Genomic DNA, 24,073 nt, shown 5'->3' with positions numbered 1-24,073 from the left:
GGGTTATGCAACTGTGGGTCTGTCTGTCAGGCCTGCGAACGCGTTCGCATTTTCGGTGCAAAGTGTAATCACTGCGTACGCAGTTTCTCGAAGGGTTGGCAAAACCACCGTGTGACGGTGAGCGTTAACGGATTCATTTGCGGTTTGGTTTGGATGGTGTTTTTTCGCTGACCGTCGTGACGGTTTGGTGTATTACGGTTTTTGTAATGTTTATGCGTAGGTTGTGAGTGTTGAATTTGTTGTGTTTGTGTTCTGATGGTTGTGCATGTTGAGTCTGTTGTGTTTATATGGGCGTTTTCTGTCCAACTTCTTCTTAATGACTTTGGGACGGACCGAGTGCTGAGTGTAATGCTACCTCTCAACGTCCAATGGCAGGGTTTCCACCAGTTGCACACGGTATTCGTCTTAGTATCAATTTGCGATCGCATCGGGCGGGATTTGAACCCGAGACCTCCTGCTTGATAGGCGGACGTTCTACCACAGAACCACCGACACTTGTTACGCCTTATTGAAAATTAGACCGTCAGCTTTATCGGAAGCGTATTTAATAGAGTACGAAATTTTGGTTTAATTATTGCATCGAAGAAATTCTAATTTAGCGTTTCTCTATTGATTAAAAACAAATGCGCCACCCAGGTAGAGGATAGCGCCGCCGATCAAACGCCGCCGCCGCCGATTATTTAGATAACGCCGAAACGCCGCCGCCGATAAATTTAATTTCGGTGGCGCCGCCGCCGCCGAAACATTTTCATTTCGGCGCCGAATTAATTTCCATTATTAAAGTATAATAATTACGTTTTGAGATCTAAACTACATAGATTTTTCTTTTGGTAGTGCTACGATTCCTAGGCTGTTGGGTGCACCGTACTAGCGTTATAAAATTAAAAATAATTAATAATTTCCAAAAGATCTGGCACCACTGCACCGCGCGCACCAAGATTTTCTGCAGCAGATAGCTGGGATAGGAGAGAGAGAAATGAAAACGGCTTTGGAGTTGCCTCGCATCGTATTTTGTAATAAGTACAGAAACGTATCAGCTGCATTGGCTGCATTCAGCAATAACTATTCTATTACATTTTAAAAATTCCTTTGATACAAAGATAAAATAATTTGTGATAATAGACTTAAATGCGCGGGGAAAAAACCGGATTTGGGGGGATGAAATTCATGCGGTAGAGGGCTGGCTCGTTGGTTGTCTGTACGATAATGGCGGCGCCCAGCAAAAGTTTCTAAAAAGAGTGTATAGATAATAATACTAGTGAAATGGTAGTAAATTAGTACAGTATTGTTATTACTAGCGTAAATGTTTTAGTTTAATAGTATAATATGTGACATAGTTACTCATAAGTGTGCCTCTGTTTAACATATCTGTATTAAAAATTTAAATGAGACCTTGTTTCACAGCCACCAAAGACTATATAAAGCTACGCGTAACTTTATATAGTCTTTGACAGCCACCAAAGAAAATACAGCACTAACGTCGCGTAAAACTGGTTTTAACTTCCTTCCCCCCTACGCGAGAACTAGTTTTGATGAGGATAAAACCGTCATCGACTGGGAAGTGACGTCAATAACGTCATATCCTTGCAACAAGGTATCATTATGAAAAAATTATTTCAGGCACACTTATGATTAAATAAGTTACATCTGATAGTATGTAACCAAAGTTACTTTTTCTTTGTTTTGGAAACAAGTGGTTCCTATTTTAATAAAATACATTATATTAAACATGTATTTTTTAAATGTGTTTAAAAATTTAAGTTCTAGCGGTCTATTAAAAGGCTGGCGCTATTTCTGAGGGGGGGGAGTTTTTCCCCTTAGGCGCCGCCGCCGCCGATTTTTTTCAACGCCGCCGATTATTTTCGGAAAATCGGCGCGCCACGCCGCCGCCGAACTAATTATCGTTCCCGCCGCCGCCGTTGAAAATTGGTTCGGCGCTATGCTCTACACCCAGGTTTCGAACCCAGACCATTCGGCTTGGCAGTCGAGCGCTCTACCACAGAACCACCGATAGCTGCTTAGGTTCACTGAAATTAAGACACACATCGTAAGCATAATAGGTAATAAAGTCTTTTTTTATTAATGAATTTATGAAGGCCTAATCTGGTTTTTTTACGAATGAAATTTTAAAGGTTATATCTTGTTTTAGCGCAGTCAGCCGAGATAAGAGGGTTAAAGGGTAGACCCTGTGGGTGGTCCACTTTGTTAGTTTTTTTGTTATTTATTTACGGGAATTCTTAACGACCTATATATAGTTGTGTTAATTCAAAGACGATAATTTAACGTTTATTGCTTTAAGAGCTGGCGGTTAGTCAAGTGACTCTCTGTGCTTTGTTGATGGTAAGGTTTTTGCTTCTTGTAAATATATCTGGTGTGGATATTTGGATATCTACGATTTCTAACGCAGTCAATGATTTCCTGGGTGTGCGAGTCATTATATGATATTGGAAATTGGACGGCATTGGTCTTTTTCATGCGGTATGTGTCACAACGTCAACTGGAAGTCTACGAGTGTTGAAATAAAATGAGCGTTAAAGATGCGGCAAGTATTTCGTAAGCGAGAAAAATACAATTACCATCTGTAGATATTTCTTTCATTAAAATTTGCTTAGTATTATATTCAACTGATAAACATGTACTGTAAAAAGGGTTATATTCAATTGTGCATTGTTTTAGTAAGTCTAACTCGCTGTTGTAACTACTAAATTTATAATATTCTGAATAAATTAAACTCGATTGTTTCGTCTCAATTATTTAAATTAAAATTAAAATTTTATACCGGGCAGGGTTTGAACCGAGAATACGTTTTTCGTAAATAACTCTGAATTGCGGAGATATCTTTGGGGGTCGTGTCGAGAAATTAATACCACTAGGGATCATTCTTCCGAGGAGAGGTATATTTTGGCTTGCCAACTTGTTTTGTTTAAAGTGGTCAAAACATTTTCAGCTTCCATGGCAAATCGAAAGGGAAGTGCAACGTCTCCTCTTGGGAAATTTCATACCTCAGATAGGTCTACATTATATACGCCCGACTTTGAACAAAATCGGCAATTAACACATCTCGGACTCTCCTTGTAAGTGCCCAGTTTGTAACTGGAACCTACCCTTATTAGATACTCTTATATTGGGATAATTACTTAGGGGGAATGAACTAGCGGCGACGTGGAACCTAATCATCACCGATTAAGTTCTATTTCGTCGCTAGTTCAATTCGCCACGTAATTATTCTAATTGTACTGCTCTCGCTTGTACCAAAATATTTTTATTGTTAAAAACTTGTTATTAAAATAAGCTGATTACCACTCAACTGAATAAAATATATGATTTAATCTTAATTAACAAAATAATCATAAGTATCACTGAACGACGTCGATTAATGATATTAATGAAGATCTGCAGCGGGGTGATTGCGTAATCGGAGGATTAGAAACTGCAAATTCGTCGAAAAAATGATACCTACGTATTATATACCAGCCAAATCGCTTCCTTCAAACACCAGGGTAATGTTTAAAATTTGTCCCGATTTAATTTACAAAAATCTGTTCGTCCATAGGATGAATGGTAATTGCCGTGACAGACTATCACTAACTAACGTAGCATTGGGAGAATAGGACGTGTCATACTTATAGTTATTATGTATTAACATAAAATTGCAATTATAATTATAAACTAAAATTATGTTACGTTTTTTTAAGGCTAATATACTTATCAATAATAATATGGTAGATAACTATACTACGTTCTAAAGTATTACTCGTTATTTTAAAATGAAGCTTTTTTCGCTCGGCTTTTTTATAATTTAGGTCGCCATTTACCAAAATGGCGATTTTTTTCTGTTCTTTAAACGTGTGATAGACAAGAATTCGTAGAAGAGTGCTTCATACTAATTAAACAGTGAAATTTTAACAAATTATTTAATTAAAGTATGTGGAAACTTTGGATTTCACGAAATTTATCGATTGACCCTGATTCAATACATGTTTCCCACCTTCCGGTTTGCCTGTACTACAAAGGTACGATTGTCAGGAGCCACGGCAGTCTGCCCGCGCGATTTCGAAAAGTCGTAGTTTTTTATTTAAAATTATATATCTACCTCAATTTATATTGTCTTAACATATTCTACTTACAAAACATTGACATTTTTTGGAAGAATTTTTTTTTGAAAGCTGTTTTATTCAGTAACCGCAGAAGTACTCCATGACTAGCTCCTCCTAGGCTCCTACGACTAAAGCATAAAGAACGCTACATTACCATGCAAAATGGGTGTGCATTTGGCCCTAACTGCCCCCCAATTCCGCGGCTCCTGCTTTTATTTAATTATGTAGCTGACATGGATATTGAAAGCTTAATATGTGTTTTTATATTAAAAATTCATTCATCTGTCCCCTTTTGACAGAGGACGCCATCTACATTATAAAATTTGTATTGTAACAATAAAATATGCTACCAAACAGTTTTCTTATACTGTAATAAAACATCATATTTAATTACGACCAAAAATTAAAATAAAGGAAAATTTTAGTCAAGATTATCTTGCTTTAGCCACAAGCGGGCGTGACACGTAGGAGGTTTATTTCAGCAAAGATAATTTAAACTCGTACCCTAGATTCGAAATCACTCTCTCGCGCGTTGCCGATAGCGTTTACCCACTTCCCGCCGGAACTCAGAAAAAAATCGCTCCATGGTTTGCGCCTTACCGCAACCACGGCCAACTTCCATCACGCGCTATATAGCGCGGCAGCGCGTGATCGAAGTTGGCTGTGCCACAACCGATGGAGCCCGATTTTTCTGAGGTCACGTGCCGGAAAAGGGTAAACGCTTCGTAACAAAACCGTCAATGAGAAAGCTCTCAGTATTCGAATCTAGGGTACGAGTTTAAATTATCTTTGATCTCAGCATAGTGTACCTAAATACATTTCGGCATGGAGAAAAGATTTCTCCATGATTTCGGAGAAATGGGACTTCGGTGATATGAGCTTTCGGAGTAAAAGCAAGAATATGTCATTTCGGTGATATGGGAATTCGGAGAAAGGGGAATTCGGAGAAAGGGGAATTCGGAGAAAGGGGAATTCGGAGAAAGGGGAATTCGGAGAACTGGGAATTCGGTGAAAGGGGAATTCGGAGAAAGGAGAATTCGGAGATGTGAGGTCACTAAATACATTTCGGAGAAATGGGACTTCGGAGATATGAACTTTCGGAGTAAAAGCAATATGGAATTTTATCAATTCAGAGAAAAGATAATTCGGTGATATGGGAATTCGGAGAAAGGAGAATTGGGCGATGTGAGGTCGACCCGATTTATGGGCCTAATATTTGTATTCGCGAACGAAACGAGTCTAGGTGGCGTAACGGCGCTAGCCAGAGTTGGAGAACTTGCAGCAGTATAGACGTAGATTATGTTAAAAGTCTCGTTTAATGAATAGTGAGTAGACAGTTCACTAGCGAGGCCCCCGGAGGAAATGTGTTCAATACCGAGGCCGCGTTGCCTCTTTGGACAGTGATCGCGATCCTTTGCATGAGATACTCGACGGAACGCGACTCGCCGGTTACCTCCCGAATTTCCCGACCGATGGAGTGAACCAATGACAACCCGTCGCGCCCAAAAGAGCCCAGAGTTTCAATGGCAACACCTTTTAATAGGTATCGATTTTCTAGGCCCTCGTACTTGGATTTCTTGTTGTTTTCAGCCTGGGTGGTGGCCCAGAGAGGGGCTGACGAAGAAGATACCAAATACGATGGCGCCAGAGGGTCAGTGCAGGTGAAATTCCACACCAGGGATTTGCCACATGACCAAGGGACCAGAGACATGCCATCGGGTCTTTTCCCATCATCCCGCGATAGACCAGGAGGCTCGAGGATGGATGGCACGCCAGCAGATACTAGAGCCCGTTTAAGGATGTCGTTAACAGCGCCGTGGCGCGAAAGCCGACCCGCATTTTTCTTACAGCTCAAGCCATGAGAGCCGAAAGAGTCAACATGGCTTCCGCAGCTGCACGAGTGTGGAACACAAATTTTAGCACCTAGCCGAAGGCCGACGGCTATCCTAAAAGAGTCGTCATCTAAGAGGGTACCTAAGGACGGCGATGGGAGAGCGTTCAACCAACAACCGAACTCTTTAGCGCTCACCGAGAGCAGCCTTGCCTTATCGCGGTCATCGTAGGCGGCGTCAGTCAAGAAGGCAATTGATTTGTCCCCGAGCAGACCCTCCCACGCTGGTTGATGATTCCAATGGAACGCTCACCTCCGAAAGAAACTCCCATTGATTTAAGGCGTCAGGCAAAACGGGGTCAGGAGAATCGGTAATACAGTCAGGAAGGATCACGCCCACCAAGTCAGCGACACTAGATACGGAGGAGATAAAAGCCGGAAGGGATAGTTTCGAGGCATGGTGAATTCCATGGCCACCCTTAGAAACGGGAAGGGAAGACTTACCCAAGGGGCCTCTTCCATTAAAGTATTGGTAACCTCTTGGAGCGCCAGACGGAGGGTATTATCGAAGACGTTAAGGCCATCTTCGTCCCGCCAGATTGGGGCACTAGAAAGGATGTACGAAAGCTTTGGGATGGTCAAACAGTTTTTCCGGAGGAAAAATCTCTGATGGGCCGTTATTTGGTGTAGGTTCCCAGCCATTGTTTTAATTTATCGGTCTTGCTAGAGAGGCAGGTGGAGACCGCTTCGACCGAAAGGGGGGCACCCAGAAGGAAGTAGTTGCTGCGATCGATAATTTGTATACCTGGAGCAGCCGTGGATAAAAGAGCCTGGAAGTATGCTTCGTCGAATTCGCCGGGGTTAAGGACTAACAGTTCGCATTTAGAGGTGTTGAGTTCGAGACCAATGTCTTCGGAAATTTCTTTGAGAACAAGCAGGTCACTAAGAACTGTGTCTGGACCGTCACCGAGCGAAGAATCATCCAGGTACCAAACGTTAAACTCGGATTTCATGCGGGAAGTCACTTTTTGGGCAATGAGGCAGAAGAGGGCGTAACTTTCGTTGCCAGCCAAACGAAAAGCATGGGCCAAAGGCAGGGTTCTTTAAAACAGAGATAGGCAAAAACTAAATTTCCGAGCTCACGCTCTTCTCTTTCACAGTGAGTAGTTCGAGCCCGAGCGTGGCTCGAACTCTTCTCTTTTAGTACAAGAGGGGGAGCCCGCGCTCGCGCTCTTCTTTTTAAATACAAGAGGGGGAGCCCGCGCTCGTGCTCTTCTCTTTAAATACACGAGGGGGAGCCCGCGCTCGCGCTCTTCTCTTTTAATACAAGAGGGGGAGCCCGTGCTCGCGCTCTTTTAAGAGGAAGAGCTAGAGCTCGCGGTCTGCTCGTAATGAGAAGCACCCTCTCTCAGAGACCGATAGATTCTGGGAAATTCACATTCAGAAAAAGCACCACTTGATGTGATTCATGAAGAAAGGCGGGAATCAATTATTTTAAATTTAGCTCTCCTCTCTAAGGGCAGCCCTTAAGCTCGCGCTCGAGCTCTTCTCTTTTATTCTTAGCGGCTGAGCTCGTGCTCACGCTCTTCACTTTTTTCCCGAAGGGTAGAGCTCGCGCTCGAGCTCTTCTCTTTTCTCCGGAAGAGTGGAGCTCGCGCTCGCACTCTTCTCTTTTTTCCCAAAGAGTGGAGCTCGCGCTTGCGCTCTTCTCTTTTTTCCCTTTGCATGGATTAAAGACTAAAGGATGTTCCACGAGCTAAGATTTCAATGCCGTACGTAACGTGTTTCCTCTCCCGCGCTTAACTTCCCAAGGGGAACAGGATATAATTTTGTAGCGCTATCTCGTATTTTTTTAAATATTTTCGCCGGTTTTTGTAATTTCGTAATTTCCGTCTGCTCTTTTAGTTGAAGATTATAACCACATGGATCAAAACACGCTTCTTTTATCAATCTGCAATTTCGTTTAAAATTACAAATAGTAAATAGTGAAAATGTTGAAACTGCAAAGCTTTAAATCCTAAAATAAAGATCTTTGGTGAGTAAATAAACGAAGTATCATTGCATGCCTGTTTGTTTGCCCCTTGGATAGAAAAAAATTCCGGTTTGCGGGCTCGCGCCGCTAGGTGGCAAGGTTACAGAGTATTTTGCGTTTTTTCGCTCGTGGAACATCCTTTAGTGTTTAATCCATGGTCTTTGGCTGCAGTTGTCAATGCTTAAAGCACGGATAGTATATACATTCTTTTACGAGCCTATCCCCCCCTTTACAATCTCCCATGCGGCGGCGGGAGAGTTACGTTTGGCCGACTCCTCATTTGGTCAACCACAAAATACACGATACGCCGACTGTCCATTTGGCCGACTGCTCATTGGGGCGACTGCTCATTTGGCCAACTTCACAGTCGGACAAATGGGCAGTCGGCCAAATGGACAGTGCATTTAACCGACTGCTCATTTAGCCGACTGCTCATTTTAACGACTGCTCATTTGAACGACTGCTCATTTGGCCGACTGCTCATTTGTCCGACTGCTCATTTAGCCGACTGTTCATTTAGCCGACTACTCATTTGGCCGACTACTCATTTGGCCGACTACTCATTTGGCCGACTACTCATTTGGCCGACTGCTCATTTGGTGGTTGAACGATACTAGGTGCGTTTAGCTAGGTACTGTCCTCTAGGTCGCATTTTAGAAGGCCCAGCTTGGTTATAAAGAACGGGACTGGGGGGCGCTGGTCCGGCCCCCCAGCGCTCGAGCGAAGTGAGTGCGCGGCGCCGTCAGGCGCCAATACTTAGAATACATTGCCCGTTCTATAAGTCAACCTAACACTAAAGACATAGTATAGGACAGACTATAGTATAACAGTCGGTCAAATGAGCCGTTCATCTGACCGACTGAGTTATCGGCCAAATTAGCAGTGGGTCAAATGAGCAGTCGGTCCAATGAGCAGTCGGCCCAATGAGTAGTCAGTTCAATGAGTAGTCGGCCCAATGAGTAGTCGGCCCAATGAGCAGTCGGCCAAATGAGCAGTCGGCCCAATGAGAAGTCGGCCAAATGAGTAGTCGGCCATATGAGCAGTGGGTCAAATGGGTTGCTCATTTGGCCGACCCGAATTTCGGCTAAAAGGGTAGTCGGTCATATGGTCTGCTCATTTGGCTGACTGAAAAGTCGACCAAATGAGCTGTCGGCCAAATGGGCATTCGGACATATGAGCAGTCGGCCAAATGAAAAGTCGGTCAAATGAGGAGTCAGCCAAATGCACCCCACCCGTGGCGGCCACCACGGCCGTACTACCTATGCCTCCACTGTTGAAATTTCTTTCCCCTAACGGATCCCCTCCACGTAGTCAAGCTATGGATTCCCCCACGAATATTCTCCATAAAAGATCAGTCCGTGCTTAAAATAAAATTGCGAACAGGGCTGGGAAATGCTTTTTACTCTCATTTATTTTGACATTGAAAATTAGGCAATTCTGTTCAAATAAATAAATTATTCTTAGAAATTGCCTTTCAATGTTACTTAATTCGAAAAATATTATATTATTTATGATTACGTGTATAAAATTTCTCATAAATAGAGAGTACTTATCAGTTTTCTCTCTTTTCGTTCGTGCCATTGGATAAAAAAATTACACGTGATACCGTGACGCAGTTTCTTTGAAAGCAAAAATTAGATGTTGAGAAATTTCTAATAAGTGACCTAAAAGGCTAAAATACATTTAGTTGTGGTCAAAATTTTCAATTATAATAATTTTAATAAACGTAAGTTTTCTAATATTATCAGTTATCTTTTTTTATCTGGGAATATCAAACCACAATAGTTAAAATACCCAGCGAAGCCCGAAGGAAATTTTTAACCAAGGCCTAAAATTTTACAAAGCTTTGCTGTGCTGAAAAGTTGAAAGTTCAATATTAAAATTTATATTATGATGTATTGGAGTAAAGAAATTATTGTAAATAATGGATTCTGATACATTTTTTAAGTTTGAAAATGCCGTAAGTCATTATATGATCTGTTTGGTCTCTAAAAAACTAATTATTTGGAGGGGTAGACTTTTGGGGAATGTAAGAATGAAGGTGATCTCTTAACTGCGGATGTCGAAGAGGATGTGTATGATGCATTGAATAATGAAACCTTCGGGGATGGAGCCTTGGGTAGGTTATTGATGTAATAAATATTTATTTAGCTTAGTTTATTGGTTTTATTGTAGATGGAGATTGGGAAGAAGATCATGAAAAATTAGCAGAGATAATACATCCGGGGCGACAAGCTGCTGGTTATAATTCTAATAAACGATATGTAAATTTTGATGATGAGTTTATAGATGATCATATTGGAAATGGCTCAAAAGTAATTTATTTTGTAAAAAATCATTCTTCTGTATTAACTTTTGTTGTTTTAGGAAATTGTTGAACAGAGTTTATCCCAACTTGGGCTAGAAGATGACCTTGATGATGACGCGATTAAGTGTTTTTCTCGCTCAAACCATTCTGCTTCTGTAATTTCTAAAATTATTGCTTTTGTTTAAGGTTTATATTAATAGATATTTTTTTGTTAGCGACCCATATCATCTTTATTTGGTTCATCACCACCTAGACCAGCAATACTTGATGTGGAAGAATGTGTAAGTTTTGAAATACTAACAAGATAATGACTGGCTCAGCAACGACTCTTCAAATTATATAGGGCTCTCCAAAAACAACAACTATATGGAGTACAGGCTCGGGTTTAACATCATCTACCCCATTTCCATCAAACGATAGTGGACTGAACAATTTGTTGAAATCTTTACAATCCAATGTGAATACTGTAAATAATACGCCATTTCCATCACAAGTATGCTTAGTTACTTAACTTAAATCCTACTGTAAATTATAACTGTATTCATCCTTTATAGCCAATTCCACAGCCTCATTTTATGCCACTAATGGGTCATACCACTCCTCCAACTCCTAACTTACCCATAACAGCCCGACGTTTGGAAGATATTGAACGTGACCTACTAACTAGCAATGAGTCGAAGACTAACAAGGACAGTTGGATGGCACCCAAAATGGCCGTGACTGCGGAGCAACTGGAAAAAGAACTATTAGGTACGCCAAATGTACCGGTATCCTCAGCTTGGAATACGAGGTGGAATGACAATGCTACGCCACCGTTACCCATTAAGGGTGGCGTTCGAATGCTTGATGATGTGGAGAGGGATATTATGATGCAGCGAAGAGGGCATGTTGTCGATGATGTTGAACGTTTCTTACAAGGTGGTTCACCTCACTTTAACCCAGTTGGTACGCCACCTAACGTTATGCACCCTCCACCTGGGTTTGGAAATTCACCCTTTTCAGCTAATCGAATTCAGCAACCACCTATTGGAACTCCACCCCAAGTAAATAGTCTATTGAAATATCAAGTGAAATGCTTCTATATCATTGATGAGACAATGTATTTGGTTTTACAGTCCAATATGATGGCTTCGTCAACTGGATCACCAAGTCCAATGGCTAATTTGGGTGGACGAATGTCACCAATGATAAACAGCCCGCTAGGACCCCAGAAGTTCATGGCAAATCCTAATTTCCCACCACATCCTTTGCTTAATCCGGGAAGGGGCAAGGTGCCATATCCTAATCCTATGGTTGCAAATAGTACGTTTTATCATCGGGTACGCAGAAACTTAAATAAAAATATTGAATTGTAACATTTATATGGCAGGCCACGTACCGTTGAATCATCCTTTAGCTATGCATCCCTCTAGGGCTCCTAAGTAAGCATAAAAAAATTTATGAACAAAAGTTTAAGCATAATTGTGTTTTATTCACCGCGCAGGATCTCTCAACCTGACTTTAGACGACTCCTATATTCTAGACCTATCAGACATCCTTTATTACAATTGTAAGTATGGACTCAGCATGCTGTTTAAGTTTTTTTATATATATTGTAGTCTCTAGTTCTTCCCAAATTGAATAAGAGGCTGTTTACTTAGTAAACCAAAAATATTTTCAAAAAATAAGAGACAAACAAAATACAGAATAATTATATTTAAAATAACTTAAATCAAAGAAACGAGGAAGTTACAAAGTGGAAACATTTAACAAAATATTAAAATATGGTAGGAATATCAAATGTTCCACTTAAATATAATTTTACACCAAGGATTATTATGAAATATTAATTTTTTCTATGTGGAATTTATATTGATAGGTTATGCAATGAAATAGTATTTACTGGGCAGTTTCAATGCATTTTGAAATTTTTTCCATTAGGAACAAAGTTAAAAAAGTGCCTAGTGTCACGGATAAAGGCCTGCTTTGTGAATGATGGGTTTTCTAGAATAAACAAAGACGCGTCAGTGTATATAGAGCCATGTATAGGCCAATGCGAGAAGCTCCTTGATTTTCGTCTGCTAAGACAATGGGAGGGTTTCTGTGTCCAAATCGCATCCTTGGGTGTAACTTTTGCTGTATTAACTTAGGCCCCCTCAGGTATTTTACATAGTTTGAACCCCTCCCTTGAAGGATTTCTAGCTACGCCACTGTGCTAAGCAAATGCTTTGTGATTTAGACCTGTTTAACAGACAAACATCAAGCAGTTTATGAACTTCTCAATAGGCTCATCTGACAGATACTATTGGTTAATGAATAATGCAAATGTATTCACAGAAATTTTAATCCTGCTGTAAATCCTCTGAATTTGAATGCGGCGTTATTAAGGCAACCTCCACCTCACATGCAACCTCAAGGGAGATCTTATTCAACTTCGGAATCAGAAGATTATGATGAGTATGCTGGTCTCATGACACAAAGGGAGAAAGAATGGCTCATTAAAATTCAAATGCTGCAGTTGCACACTGATAACCCTTACGTTGATGATTACTACCACACTGTAAGCTATATCATCAATTATTTCACCCATGAATATTCAACCTTTGGGTCCCCTCTTTAAAAGCAATAGGCAGAAACTATTTGACAACATAGTATGCGTAGAATGCATTTGTTTCTTAGGAAACAAAAATATGGTTGAAATCAACTTGAAAGTGGCCTAAATAGCCGAGTCCTAACTATTTTTGAAATTTTAAATAAAATTATAATTTAATTGTTAAAAAAATTAAGTATCATGTTTTAAAAACTATTTTTATTTAAGAAATGATTAGAATATTGATTCTGTAGGCCTTTCATGATTCCTTAACAGACAATCGATGTTTTACGACCTTAATAGGCTCCACCTAACACCCTGAGATAAGTGTATTGCAGTTGAAATTTTTGAATATTCATGGGTTAAATAAATTAATAATAATTGATATTCATATTTGTTGAATTTATTATATTAATTCGTTTTACTTAATGAATTCTTCACCCATTATCAGACTTACATAATGCGTAAAATGAAACGAGAAAAGGAGAAACAGAATGGAGAGAAGGGTGATGATATCCAACTAGTTTTGCCTGAAATTGGGAAGCATGAATCAAAAACTTATGTACCTGGTGCGTCCTTAAGTTATTTTAATGTAATTAAAATTGTAATAATTACTAATATTAATTTGAAATTGCAGTTCAGTATGAGAATTCATTGGGAAAGCTACAAGCCGTTAGTGTAAATTTTCCAAGGCGAGTTTTAGAAATGGATAACCAACATATGCTAGTAGAGGATGAGAATAACAGACTGCCAGCTAATAAGGAGCTACATCGACAAAGGAGGCTGTTGTATGATATAGAAAAGGTATTTTTGGCCTTCTCTCCCTGGTCTTAGGCCTGGGCTTGTGATGGTCACAATTTTTAATTAATATAATTTAGTTTAGCCGCTTGACACCATTTGGGAATGTAAAAAGCCTTAAATTAACACTTAATAACTTTATTATATTATTATATCAAGAATGTATTTATTTATACTCAGGGAGAATGAATATGTCGAGATTATTTTTAGCGTTTCTCCAATTCCACCCGTTGAGCCCCACGGTATGCTCCTCTGCTTTAATAAAATCAAATAATATTGGTTCTTTAAAATTACGTTTTTCAACGCGATTAACGCTGCAGCGAGGATACAAAAAATAAGACCGCCTCCTTTTTCCAACCCCCCCCCCCCCCCCTTAGCGTGACGGGGTTAGAAGCTCAACGTGTCTGTCGATAGTCTCGATATATTCATTCTCCCTGAGTATAAATAAATACATTCTTGATTATATATTATATTAAAAGTGTGAATTTTCACTTCTTTATTTCAATAAAGAAATCAATTAACATTCTGTTCCAAGATGCACACATTCAACCTTCTGATTAGGGCTGTGCGAATCCTCTTTTTTGGATTTAGAGTCGAGTCAGTCCCAAAATATTTCACTCACCAATTCTAGAGTCCCATTTTCGAGTTGTCATTCGAGTCTTCGAGTCCTTAAGAATTAGCCACGAGTCCTATTCGAGTCTTAAATTTTCAATAGTATAAGTCCATTCGAGTAATAAAATAACAATATTCAAGTTTGTACCCGACTCAGACTCGAGACTGAGTACTCGCACAGCCCTGCTTCGGATACAGAAAAGTATAACCTATGAAAACAATGTCTGTAAGTAAGGTGGGGTAATTCTTGTCTCTAATTAGTTGCGGACACTTTCGTCTTCCTAATTTTTTTTGTATTTCTAAATGAAGTCAAGTGACTAAGTCTACTTCCAAAAGTTTTTACTTTTTAGATAATTGAAAATTGAGTTTAGACAATTAAAAACTGACTAATTTTTGCATTTATTTTCCACCTGATCCGTGTTTAGCTATATTCAATGCTCCTTGAAGTTGATGATGAAGAGAAACGAATGCTCGCTTTACCTGAGGATGCGCAAGGACCTCACAAAGAGAAAGAAGAAAAACTCATAACATCTCTCTATGAAAGTTTGGGCTGTTCTAATCCTCGAAATCCAGAAGAGAAACTCTTACAAATAGCTTTAATTCGTAAAGGACGACATCTCATATTTCGAGCTATGAAACTCTTTAATCATGTTCGTATTTGAACCCATTCTATTTCACCTTATCAAAAGTTTTTTGCTAAATTATTTTTTACCTTTAAATTTTAGAGTCAGCAAGTTTCGCTATTAGCTTCATTGCTTCGCTTTATTGGAGCAATTGTGCGTCGAGACTTGCATGACCGCGTTCTACTGCAATATGTACAGCTAGTTAAAAAAGTGATTTCAGAGTGTTCCTTTGTGGATGTAGTTCTATTGGGCCAAGGTTTGAGGAGCGGGTCTCCCGTTGACCTGATTTCTGGTACTACTCCTTCAAGGGAGAGGAGTAACTACGTAGCTGCTCTTCATAGTAAAGTAAAAGGCATTTCTGTAAATTTTTGTTTTAATTTTTACTGGCACTTAACTGTTTTTGTTTATTTCCAGTATGGTGTAGCTATTGTATGCAACTTATTTCATCGTGCTGAAGAATTATATGGTGATATTTCTAATTTAAAAAATGACTTGGAGTCCGAATGGTGAGTACATTTTTGATGAATTTGTTTAGTCTCAGTGGGAAAGTGGTCTTAATAGGCGAAACTACTAAGGGTGTTTAGTGTTGCGCAACCTATTAAAAATGGGGTAAACAATCAGGAAAGTGAACACTGCATGCGGCTAAGCTACAGCAAAGCCCTTTTTTTAGTGAAACAATTGAGCCATTTAAAAAATCTGTTAGTGCATGAATATATGACTACATGTTAAGATCTACAAATTCAAAAGAAAACCCATTGCTTAGTCACATGAGTCATATTTTTATTCCCCTGTCTAGTAGCTGCCCTAGGTGGTTCGAGATCTCACCCCCCCCCCCCATATGCAATTGCTTATTCCTGCTATATCATTGCATTTTCGGTGCCCCCCCCCCCCCCCTATGACGCTGCCCGGTGTACCATTCGCACCCCTGTAAGCATTATAATTTAGCTTATTGGCCATTGTAGTGTTGAAAGGGATTATGTGGTGCTTAAACAACTTAATTTTGAGAAATTTTATACACAAGTTGGTTTAGGGTGTAGAAAACCCACAATCTCAATTAGCTTTTGCAACTAATCTGAGAAATCTTGCAGAAACAGTTAAGCTTACTTTTTAAATTATTTTTCATGAATAATTTTGGTAAAACCCAGTAAACCACTGGATTGTATTATAACAGAATTTTTAAAGTTTGTTCATTCCTTTCATACTGGAGCATGTTCCTCAATAAGCAATTTTTTAAACTAATGAAGGCAATTTTATAAGCTAAACAATATTCTAATACAATGTATAAAATATTTTGTAGGAAACAAAGTGTTCTCCATTTGGTGAACTCAATTTGCTCCGTCAAAGATTTAAGTTTTCATAACAGTGTTACAAATGACCTCATACGACATGTTAAGAGGTTTTCAATAGATGATGAGAAAAGAGAAATTTTAGATACCAAAACTAAATCACAATGAGAAAAGAAATCACTAACCCTTTGTAAAGAAAATAGCCTTGAACTTTTCACCCCTAATCTTCTATGAAAAAAATTTCATGCAAATTTTAATTATTAATTTTGTTGTAAAGTCTTACATACCGATTTTGTACCTTGTTTCTTAATTGCGTGGGGAATATATAAATATAATAATTAAAAGAGCCTACATATGCTTTTAAAAGTGCTCTTATAAAAAAGGCAAAATATATGTTTTAGTCCTTTTGAAAAGATAAAAACCTACGCAATGATACTTTATTTAAAAACCCTTTGGTGTAATGTTCTAAATAGTATTTATCTCTTCATTTTTTTGCGATGGATAAAAGATTTTAATAATAGTATATAGATATTGTTGCGTGATAAACGCATGAAAAAAGGGTTTATTAAGTTAAACACAATTTACACGCTCATAGAGATATTTTTTTCAACCTTCACCACGTTATTTCAACCTCCCCTTGAAATCTTAGTTTTGTATAAAACAAATTCTTTTTGTAAGTTTCTTATGAATCGTGTTTTAAATGTTAAAAGGGGAGGTTTGTTAGCCCGTTATTCTTGGTAAATTTCATGCCAAAATTGTGACTGTCAAAATCCTTAATTTTTAGTTTTTAAAAGAATTGACAGAGTTTGTCAAAAATAAAGATTTATAGCATTTAGCTTGTGTTTATTAATAGGGTTTTTTGGGGATATTGAAACCTAGGAGCAACAAACACAGCACTAGTTGCAACCAACGTAGGCTGTGTTCAGACTTCAGTAACTCTTAAAAAGCTCGGTGGTCAGCGGTTTTTTACCGAACGTGTTTTTTTAATTTGACGTCAAGTTGCCCGTCCGTTGCGCAACGAAGTCAGTGATAGTAAGTCGAGGGAAATTTTTCCCCTTAAAAATCCAAAAAGGGAAATCAGACTAAAAATTTGCGAAATCTAGGGAAATTCGACGTAGGGTGATTTTAAAGTGAAGCTACTTATCTAAATAATCACAATATTTAAAATAATTGATTTAATTTTATGAAAATATTAAAGCAAGAAAGCTTAATGTTTTCTATTAACCTGGCACCCCTGCAATTTTGCTTTCCACTTTTTCGTTTTATTATCGACGACTCGTAAAAAAAATCGTTATTTTGTGTAATTTTTCAGCTAATTATTCTATTGCATATAAAGCAAGGAAATGTATTAAGATAAATTTGGGGCGTATAGTTTAATATTGGTTACCTCGAAGGCGCTATGTATTAAATATCACTTTCTGAAGGCTAATAAAGAAACTAGGGAAAATTTGGTCTAAAAGGGAAATTTTAAGTCCCTGCGAGGAAAATTTCAATTTGGCGACTTGACATCACTGCAACGAAGTCATCGGCTGTAAAATTTTTCTAGTGTTGTTAATTTTCCGGGAAAATAAAATGCGGAAAAACATCCAGAAACTTTTTCCGCAAATCGGAAAAAAAATTGAAACATTAATTACTTTTAAAAGAGTTTTAATGTTTTTAACTTTTTATCGATATAAAATGAATAATATCAGTAAACACACTACAAAACATTAGTAGTGTTGCATTGTTAATCAGTTTAAACTAGTCTAGAGGTTAAGTTTTACTTTTAGATTCGAAAAAATGAGGCGAAAATGCCGCTTTATTTAAATTTGCAAACAATATATTAGACTAATTATGGAATGAAAACTTTAAATTTTTTTTCGGAAAAATACGGAAAATTTTCCGACTTACAACACTATATTTTTCCGTTGCTCAACGGTCACGTGACGGCGCGGCACGCAATATTTTACAAAATTTACAACAAGCCTAAAAAGCGTCCAACCACGGACTGTAAATTTTAGAGGACCGGTATTCCCGAGGTATTTTACGCCCCGTTCACCGATCAGGCTGACGGGAGTCGCTCAAGGTCATAAAAAAAAACTAAAGCGCGTGTCATTCGGTCGGCCAGATTTCCAGATAACATGCGCGGGGGGGGGTCTATCTCTGCGTTGTGCAAATGACCTTGACGGACTCTCTCTCTCTCTCTAGTTCGAAGTGATTGATGTTCGGGGAAACCAAAATTCTACAGGGGAAGGCTACGCTTTACTCGTCCTCTAAAATTTACAGTCCATGGTCCAACAAGATCCTACGTCACGTTAGCAACGGTGTCAACGAAAATAATTTTTCAGATACTTCGTTGCGAGCAAAGACTACATATACGCTTCGCTTACTAGACAGGCGTGTTCCTAGGAAAAACCTGTTAACACCTCTGTATAAAAGCTGGGTTAATATTTTTACCCGCGGCTAGAGTAATTAAACTCATGACAACATGAAATTAAAAAATATATTCCAATTTTGGTTCCTAGATGGCGCGAAAAAACGATGAAACTCACGAAATTTGAAATTGACCGTAAAGTGGTCAAATTTAAATTACGCGCGGTCGACTGGCCGGAAATGGTCTGAGGTATCCTTGCGCCGACTGTACTATATATTTTGTCTTTCTTAGCCTGCAACTGACTATATCAATACCACTCCAGGGCTATTCCTCTATGTTGAGCCATAGAACACGCCTAACTAGTAAGCAAAGACTATATATACGCTTCGCTAAATAGACTGGTGTGTTCAATGCCTCGACTTGCATACGATAGCAGACGCTGGTCAAAATTTTCCCCGCGCTTCGGAGTGCTACTAGAGGCTTGGAGAAGAGAAGTATTCTGTAGTGGAAAAGTCGGGCGCCACCTGCGGCTTTGTAAAATTCCCATCATGCACTTTTTGGTCGGACGTCATCAAGCCAGAATGATGGCAGATAAAGCTGACGTCCGACCAAAAACCGGGGTAGTCTGGGTAATTCTAACAGCAACAGGCGGGAAAGAACGTTCTTATTACCGCTATGGGATTTTCCACTCCAGAATACTTCTCTTCTCCAAGCTAGAGGCGCCTCTAACGGATGGTCAACGGCTTCTCCCATGTTTCGAAAGTGTTAACAGGTTTTTCTTATGGAGACGCCTGTCTAGTAAGCGAAGCGTATATATAGTCTTTGCTAGTGAGCGAAGCGTTTATATAGTCTTTGGTTGCGAGTTACTGAACCACGGCCAACTTAGATCTGTTTTCGCTCCATTGAATTGGGAATAATACTGCTAGAATTACAATTACGATTTCGGTTGCCATGGTTACGCGGGACCTGTTCTGATAAGACTGTACGAAATTCATCTTTATAATTAGGCGGTAGCGCCATCTATATTATGTAAAGTTATATGGCTAAAAATAAATAATTATTAGCTAACTCACCGTAACTTGAGTTGGGGTGGCGGAGTGGTTAGCACTTTCGCCTCGCAGCAAAAGGAGCCGGGTTCGATCCCAGCTTGTGGCACTGGGTGAACACTCGGAACAACTCCATCTGCGAGAACAGATCTAAGTTGGCCGTGACTGAACGCAGCCTGGATTATCATATCAAAATTTTATTCGACTTTACCCTCTCGAAGTGACTTTACACTCTCTGATTTTATACCTGATAATTTGCTTTTCATGTTTTTGTGATTTACTGGAATATGAAGACTAGCCTGTTACATCCTCTTAGGTTTAGGGATTTCTGTATGATTTTTATAACTTCATTTAACCACGGCCAACTTGGATCACGCGCTGCTCGCGCTACTACGGCCAACACCAGGCTTGGAAATAAGTGGTGGTCACTGGGTCAAAGACCAGTTTATTAATTGCTCGGACCAGTTTTGTTATTCAAAAGCTAGGGGTTCACTGGTCCAGTGTCCAGTTTATTAATCCAAAATTATCTACCGTATTATTAACCAACTGGTCTACGTGACCACTTAAATAATTCAAGAGTTGGGAGTCACTGGCCAAATAGACCAGTTTAGAAATAAACCTTATTTCCAAGCCTGGCCAACACATTCGTCGAAATTCCGCGAGCAAGGATTTCCCCCCTATAAACTGTACTATAATGTGTAGGAGTTCAGCGCCACGCTCGGTGGTTATATTGTCTTCAATGTAAAAACTATACCAAAAATAATAATCCGCTAGGGGCGCTGACGTCATACACATCTTTTGCTCATAGTTTAACACAGAAACGTCAACGAATGACATGGCCGCTGTAGCGCGAGAGATGCGCGAGAAATCAAAGTTGGCCGTGATTTAACTGACCCATGGGTTAATTAATTAGTCCATGGTTAAATAGATGACTTTTCTGTAGGCCTAAACAATAATGGTAAAAAGAATTTAGCATAGACATTTATTTAAAAATAGAATGAACGTAAAGTTGAAAAACATTTAACAAATGTTTATAAAATAGTTTTGCAATAAATATGAACATAAAACTACAGAAAAATAATGTTTTTGCATGCAAAAATTGGCCAGTTAAAATTAAAGTCTAGTTGGATCTAGTAACGTTGAGGGAAAGTTCCTTGTTGATTATTGGCAACAGTCGTGAAAGGCATGTTAGGCTGCGTCTGAACACCACCCATAACATGATTTTGCACAGCAGATGAAGTGGTAGTTGGAGGTGCCATTCTGACCCGTTTTGCATTTGGTCCGTGGTTATTACTATCTTGATTTGCCTGGTTATTTTGGTTATTTTTATTGTTATCCGATTTATCCTCTTGTTCCTCATCTGACAGAAATTCACGTTTAGGGTATGGTATGGCATATCCCGCAAAAACATCTTGGGTTGGTACTGGATCTTCCAAGAAATAGGGATCTCGCATTGCGGTATCCGAAGTTATTCTTTTGGTGGGATCCATAAGAAGCAATTTTTGCAAGAGTTGGAATGCTTTGCTGTCTTGTTTGACTTTGTGTTTTTCCATGTATTTCATTAACGTACAGCTAGAATAGTTAGATTTCTTAAAATCCTTGAGCAACGTTGGATGTTCCGGCATTTTTTTAATATCTTCCCATTCCTTATCAGCTGGAAAGCCCATAACATTAAAAATCCTATCGAGTTGATCGTGATGGTATGGGTTGCTAGTTTTAATATCTTCTTGCCGACAGTGAAATATCGGTTCAGATGTCAATAATTCAGCAAAAATGCATCCAATAGCCCAAATATCAATTGCTTTAGTGTAATGGCGTGCTCCAAGTAATAATTCAGGAGCTCTGTACCAAAATGTAACGACTACTGGATCTAGGTCAGCTAGAGGTTTTAGTGGTGAATTGAACAACCTAGCAAATCCCATATCTGCAATTTTCACACGACCCCTTTCTGGTCCTTCACCCATAACTAGGATATTTGCAGGCTTAAGATCCCGATGTAGTACCCAGTTAGAGTGTAAATAGTGGATTCCATCCAAAATTTGGTACAGTAAGGATTTGACCATCCCTTTGGGTACCATAACAGGTTTCTTATTTGCCTTGGCTGCTCTATGAAATTTAATAATATGCCACAAATCATGTTCTGCATAATCAAGGAGCAGCGAGACCTTCCTATCTGTATGCGAAAGAAACACTTTTTGTAAATTGATTACATTTGTATGTTTCAGTTCCCGTAATAGGGCTATTTCTCGGCATGCAGACATAGATATTCCAGTTCCTTCTATTTGTTTCAGGGCATAATCTTTGGGATCTGTCCCGTCCTTTGAGCGCGCTTTGTAAACATGTCCGTATGTTCCCCTTCCAACTTTACATCCTTCAAACTCAAATATATCTTCTACTTTGGTTCTCTCTGTGGCCGTTTTTATTTTGAATTCGTAATCCATTGTATTGGTCAGGTTTCCTCCTGAAAAACCTGAGCCCGAATTACGGTCATACGGGGGCCTTTGCCTCGCAATTTTCGAAGATAGATCTGGTCCGATTAAAAACTTGGTTAATGTAAAATATTTTACAGTTTTAAATTATGAGTAAAAATTTATCTTAAAAGCCAGTTTAAAACGTAAAAACCGTAAAGAAAGCCTAAGCCTAAGTTCCCCAGGAAAATGAAAATACCGGTCTTAATTTCTTAAAAACCAAAGACTATATATACGCTTCGCTTACTAGATAGGCATCTCCATAAGAAAAACCTTTTAACACTTTCGAAACATGGGAGAAGCCTTTGACCAGCCGTTAGAGGCGCCTCTAGTAGCACTCTGAAGGGCGGGGAAAATTTTGACCAGCGTCTGCTATCGTATGCAAGTTGAGGCATTGAACCATTGAGTTGGGAATATTAATCTAGAGGTCCAATCAAAACGTCGGATTTCAGTATTTCGCGAAACAAGTTTTTAAAAATAAGAATACTGTCGTCTGCTCCCATCGGCGTCCCAAATGCAGCCTTGGAAATAACGGTGGTCAGGTGGTCAAAGACCAGTTTATTAATTGCTCAGACCAGTTTATTTATTCAAAATTTTAGGGGTCACTGGTCACCGTGTCCAGTTTATTAATTCGAAATAATTCCAAAAAATAGAAGGTGACCAGTTTAATACTTCGAAATAATATCAAAATAGGAGATGACAAGTTTATTATTTCAAGGTTTCGATCAATTTTGATTTCCCTATTCCCCGGATTTCTATGTACCGCGACTCCGCATCCCACGAACGATTCGAACAGTCGAACCCCCTCTGGCCTCAAAGTCTCAAACCCTCAATCCTCTGTCTTGCTTTCCCCCGAGTACGCTAGGCTACGCGGTAACGGACCAGGGACTCGGGAGCTACGGGGCCTAGAATAGAGAGAGAGAGAGAGAATACGGTAAATTACGAGGGTCTTCTTTCTTCTAGGCTAAGGCAGTAGTCTTAGATGAGATAGTACTATATTGTACTATTCTTGTGATACTCATAAAATAAAGTGAACTATTTTGAATACGTGTAAAATTAATTTTACCATGTAGTATATGTTTTTATAGGCTTATAAAATGACATTAGAACATTTTATATGAGACCAGTTTAATAATTCATAATCTAAGGGGTCACTGGTCATAACGACCAATTAAAAAAAAAACCTTATTTCCAAGGCTGCCCAAATGACGAGAAAACGTTATCATTCTACCCGTGGCGCCGTCTATCTCTCAATGGTTCGTTCAAATAAGACGCGTTTTCAAGCAAAAATATTTTTTTTCTTCAAAATAATGGATGGCGCCACGGGTCATATGATAACGTTTGCTCGTCATTTTAGAGCAGACGGCACATTCGTATTTTTCAAAAACTTGTTTCGCGGGGAGCAGATTTGATTGGATCTCTAGATTAATATTCCCAACTCAATGCATTGAACACGCCAGTCTATTTAGCGAAGCGTATATATAGTCTTTGTTAAAAACAACTTTAAATCTGAAAATTTCAGCGTTGCCAGTTCCTGAAACTGAAATTACCAAAAATACAATCATTATCGTACGCCTTAAAACTGGCGGTCAATTTTAATTTTCTGTGAAATACCTGTTCTCGGGGTAAAATTTACCCTGTCCCGAATTATGTTCGCTTGTTCCAAAGCTCTAGCTCAAAGGTTAAACTTTTTACTCCTCCTCGAAAAGAGGTGTAGAGGGAGTAATCTAGCTTTGTCGTCTGCTTAAATTTCTTTTCACGAAAAAATGACGGATAAGCTTTTTATAAATAACCTTTAACTACTCCCTTCTTACTCCAAATCGTTTTTTTTCGTCAAGACAGAATTGAAATAAAATGACCACATATGGCAACACTTTTTAACCTGCTCAAAAAACCCAGAACAGGCGAAAAAAAGGGAACGACTCATAATTTCGAAAATCACAACTCCGAATACAAAATTCCCATAAATTCCCATTTCTCCGTATTCCCATTTCTCCATATTCCCATAACTCCGAATTCCCATTACGTAGAATTCTCATATCTTCGAACC

The 24,073-nt window shown here is 39.0% G+C and overlaps 2 protein-coding genes and 1 non-coding gene across 3 annotated transcripts; 1 reads left to right on the top strand and 2 right to left on the bottom strand.

Annotated features, from left to right (window-relative positions):
- Nucleotides 1-423: 423 nt before the first annotated feature.
- Nucleotides 424-495, bottom strand: TRNAD-AUC (transfer RNA aspartic acid (anticodon AUC)). The gene has a single exon. It is a non-coding gene; the product is annotated as a tRNA-Asp (tRNA).
- A 9,052-nt stretch (nucleotides 496-9,547) lies between these two features.
- On the top strand, nucleotides 9,548-16,991 carry Patr-1 (Protein associated with topo II related - 1). The gene is made up of 17 exons (XM_090165750.1): nucleotides 9,548-9,920; nucleotides 9,977-10,079; nucleotides 10,136-10,275; nucleotides 10,328-10,423; nucleotides 10,484-10,549; nucleotides 10,612-10,761; nucleotides 10,823-11,311; nucleotides 11,384-11,570; nucleotides 11,638-11,689; nucleotides 11,752-11,817; nucleotides 12,585-12,807; nucleotides 13,289-13,406; nucleotides 13,475-13,641; nucleotides 14,673-14,897; nucleotides 14,973-15,215; nucleotides 15,285-15,376; nucleotides 16,168-16,991. The coding sequence occupies exons 1-17, from the start codon at nucleotides 9,885-9,887 to the stop codon at nucleotides 16,322-16,324; spliced, it is 2,610 nt and encodes an 869-aa protein (XP_090021876.1). The 5' UTR covers nucleotides 9,548-9,884; the 3' UTR covers nucleotides 16,325-16,991.
- A 3,532-nt stretch (nucleotides 16,992-20,523) lies between these two features.
- Cdk8 (cyclin-dependent kinase 8) lies at nucleotides 20,524-22,242 on the bottom strand. Its single transcript, XM_090165748.1, has one exon. The coding sequence runs from the start codon at nucleotides 21,994-21,996 to the stop codon at nucleotides 20,686-20,688; it is 1,311 nt and encodes a 436-aa protein (XP_090021874.1). The 5' UTR covers nucleotides 21,997-22,242; the 3' UTR covers nucleotides 20,524-20,685.
- Nucleotides 22,243-24,073: the final 1,831 nt, after the last annotated feature.

Source organism: Leiobunum rupestre, chromosome 2 (genome assembly GCF_980474605.1).
Source record: "Leiobunum rupestre chromosome 2, qqLeiRupe1.1.hap1, whole genome shotgun sequence".
NCBI lineage: Eukaryota > Metazoa > Arthropoda > Arachnida > Opiliones > Sclerosomatidae > Leiobunum > Leiobunum rupestre.
This window is presented reverse-complemented; position numbering and strand designations above follow the sequence as displayed.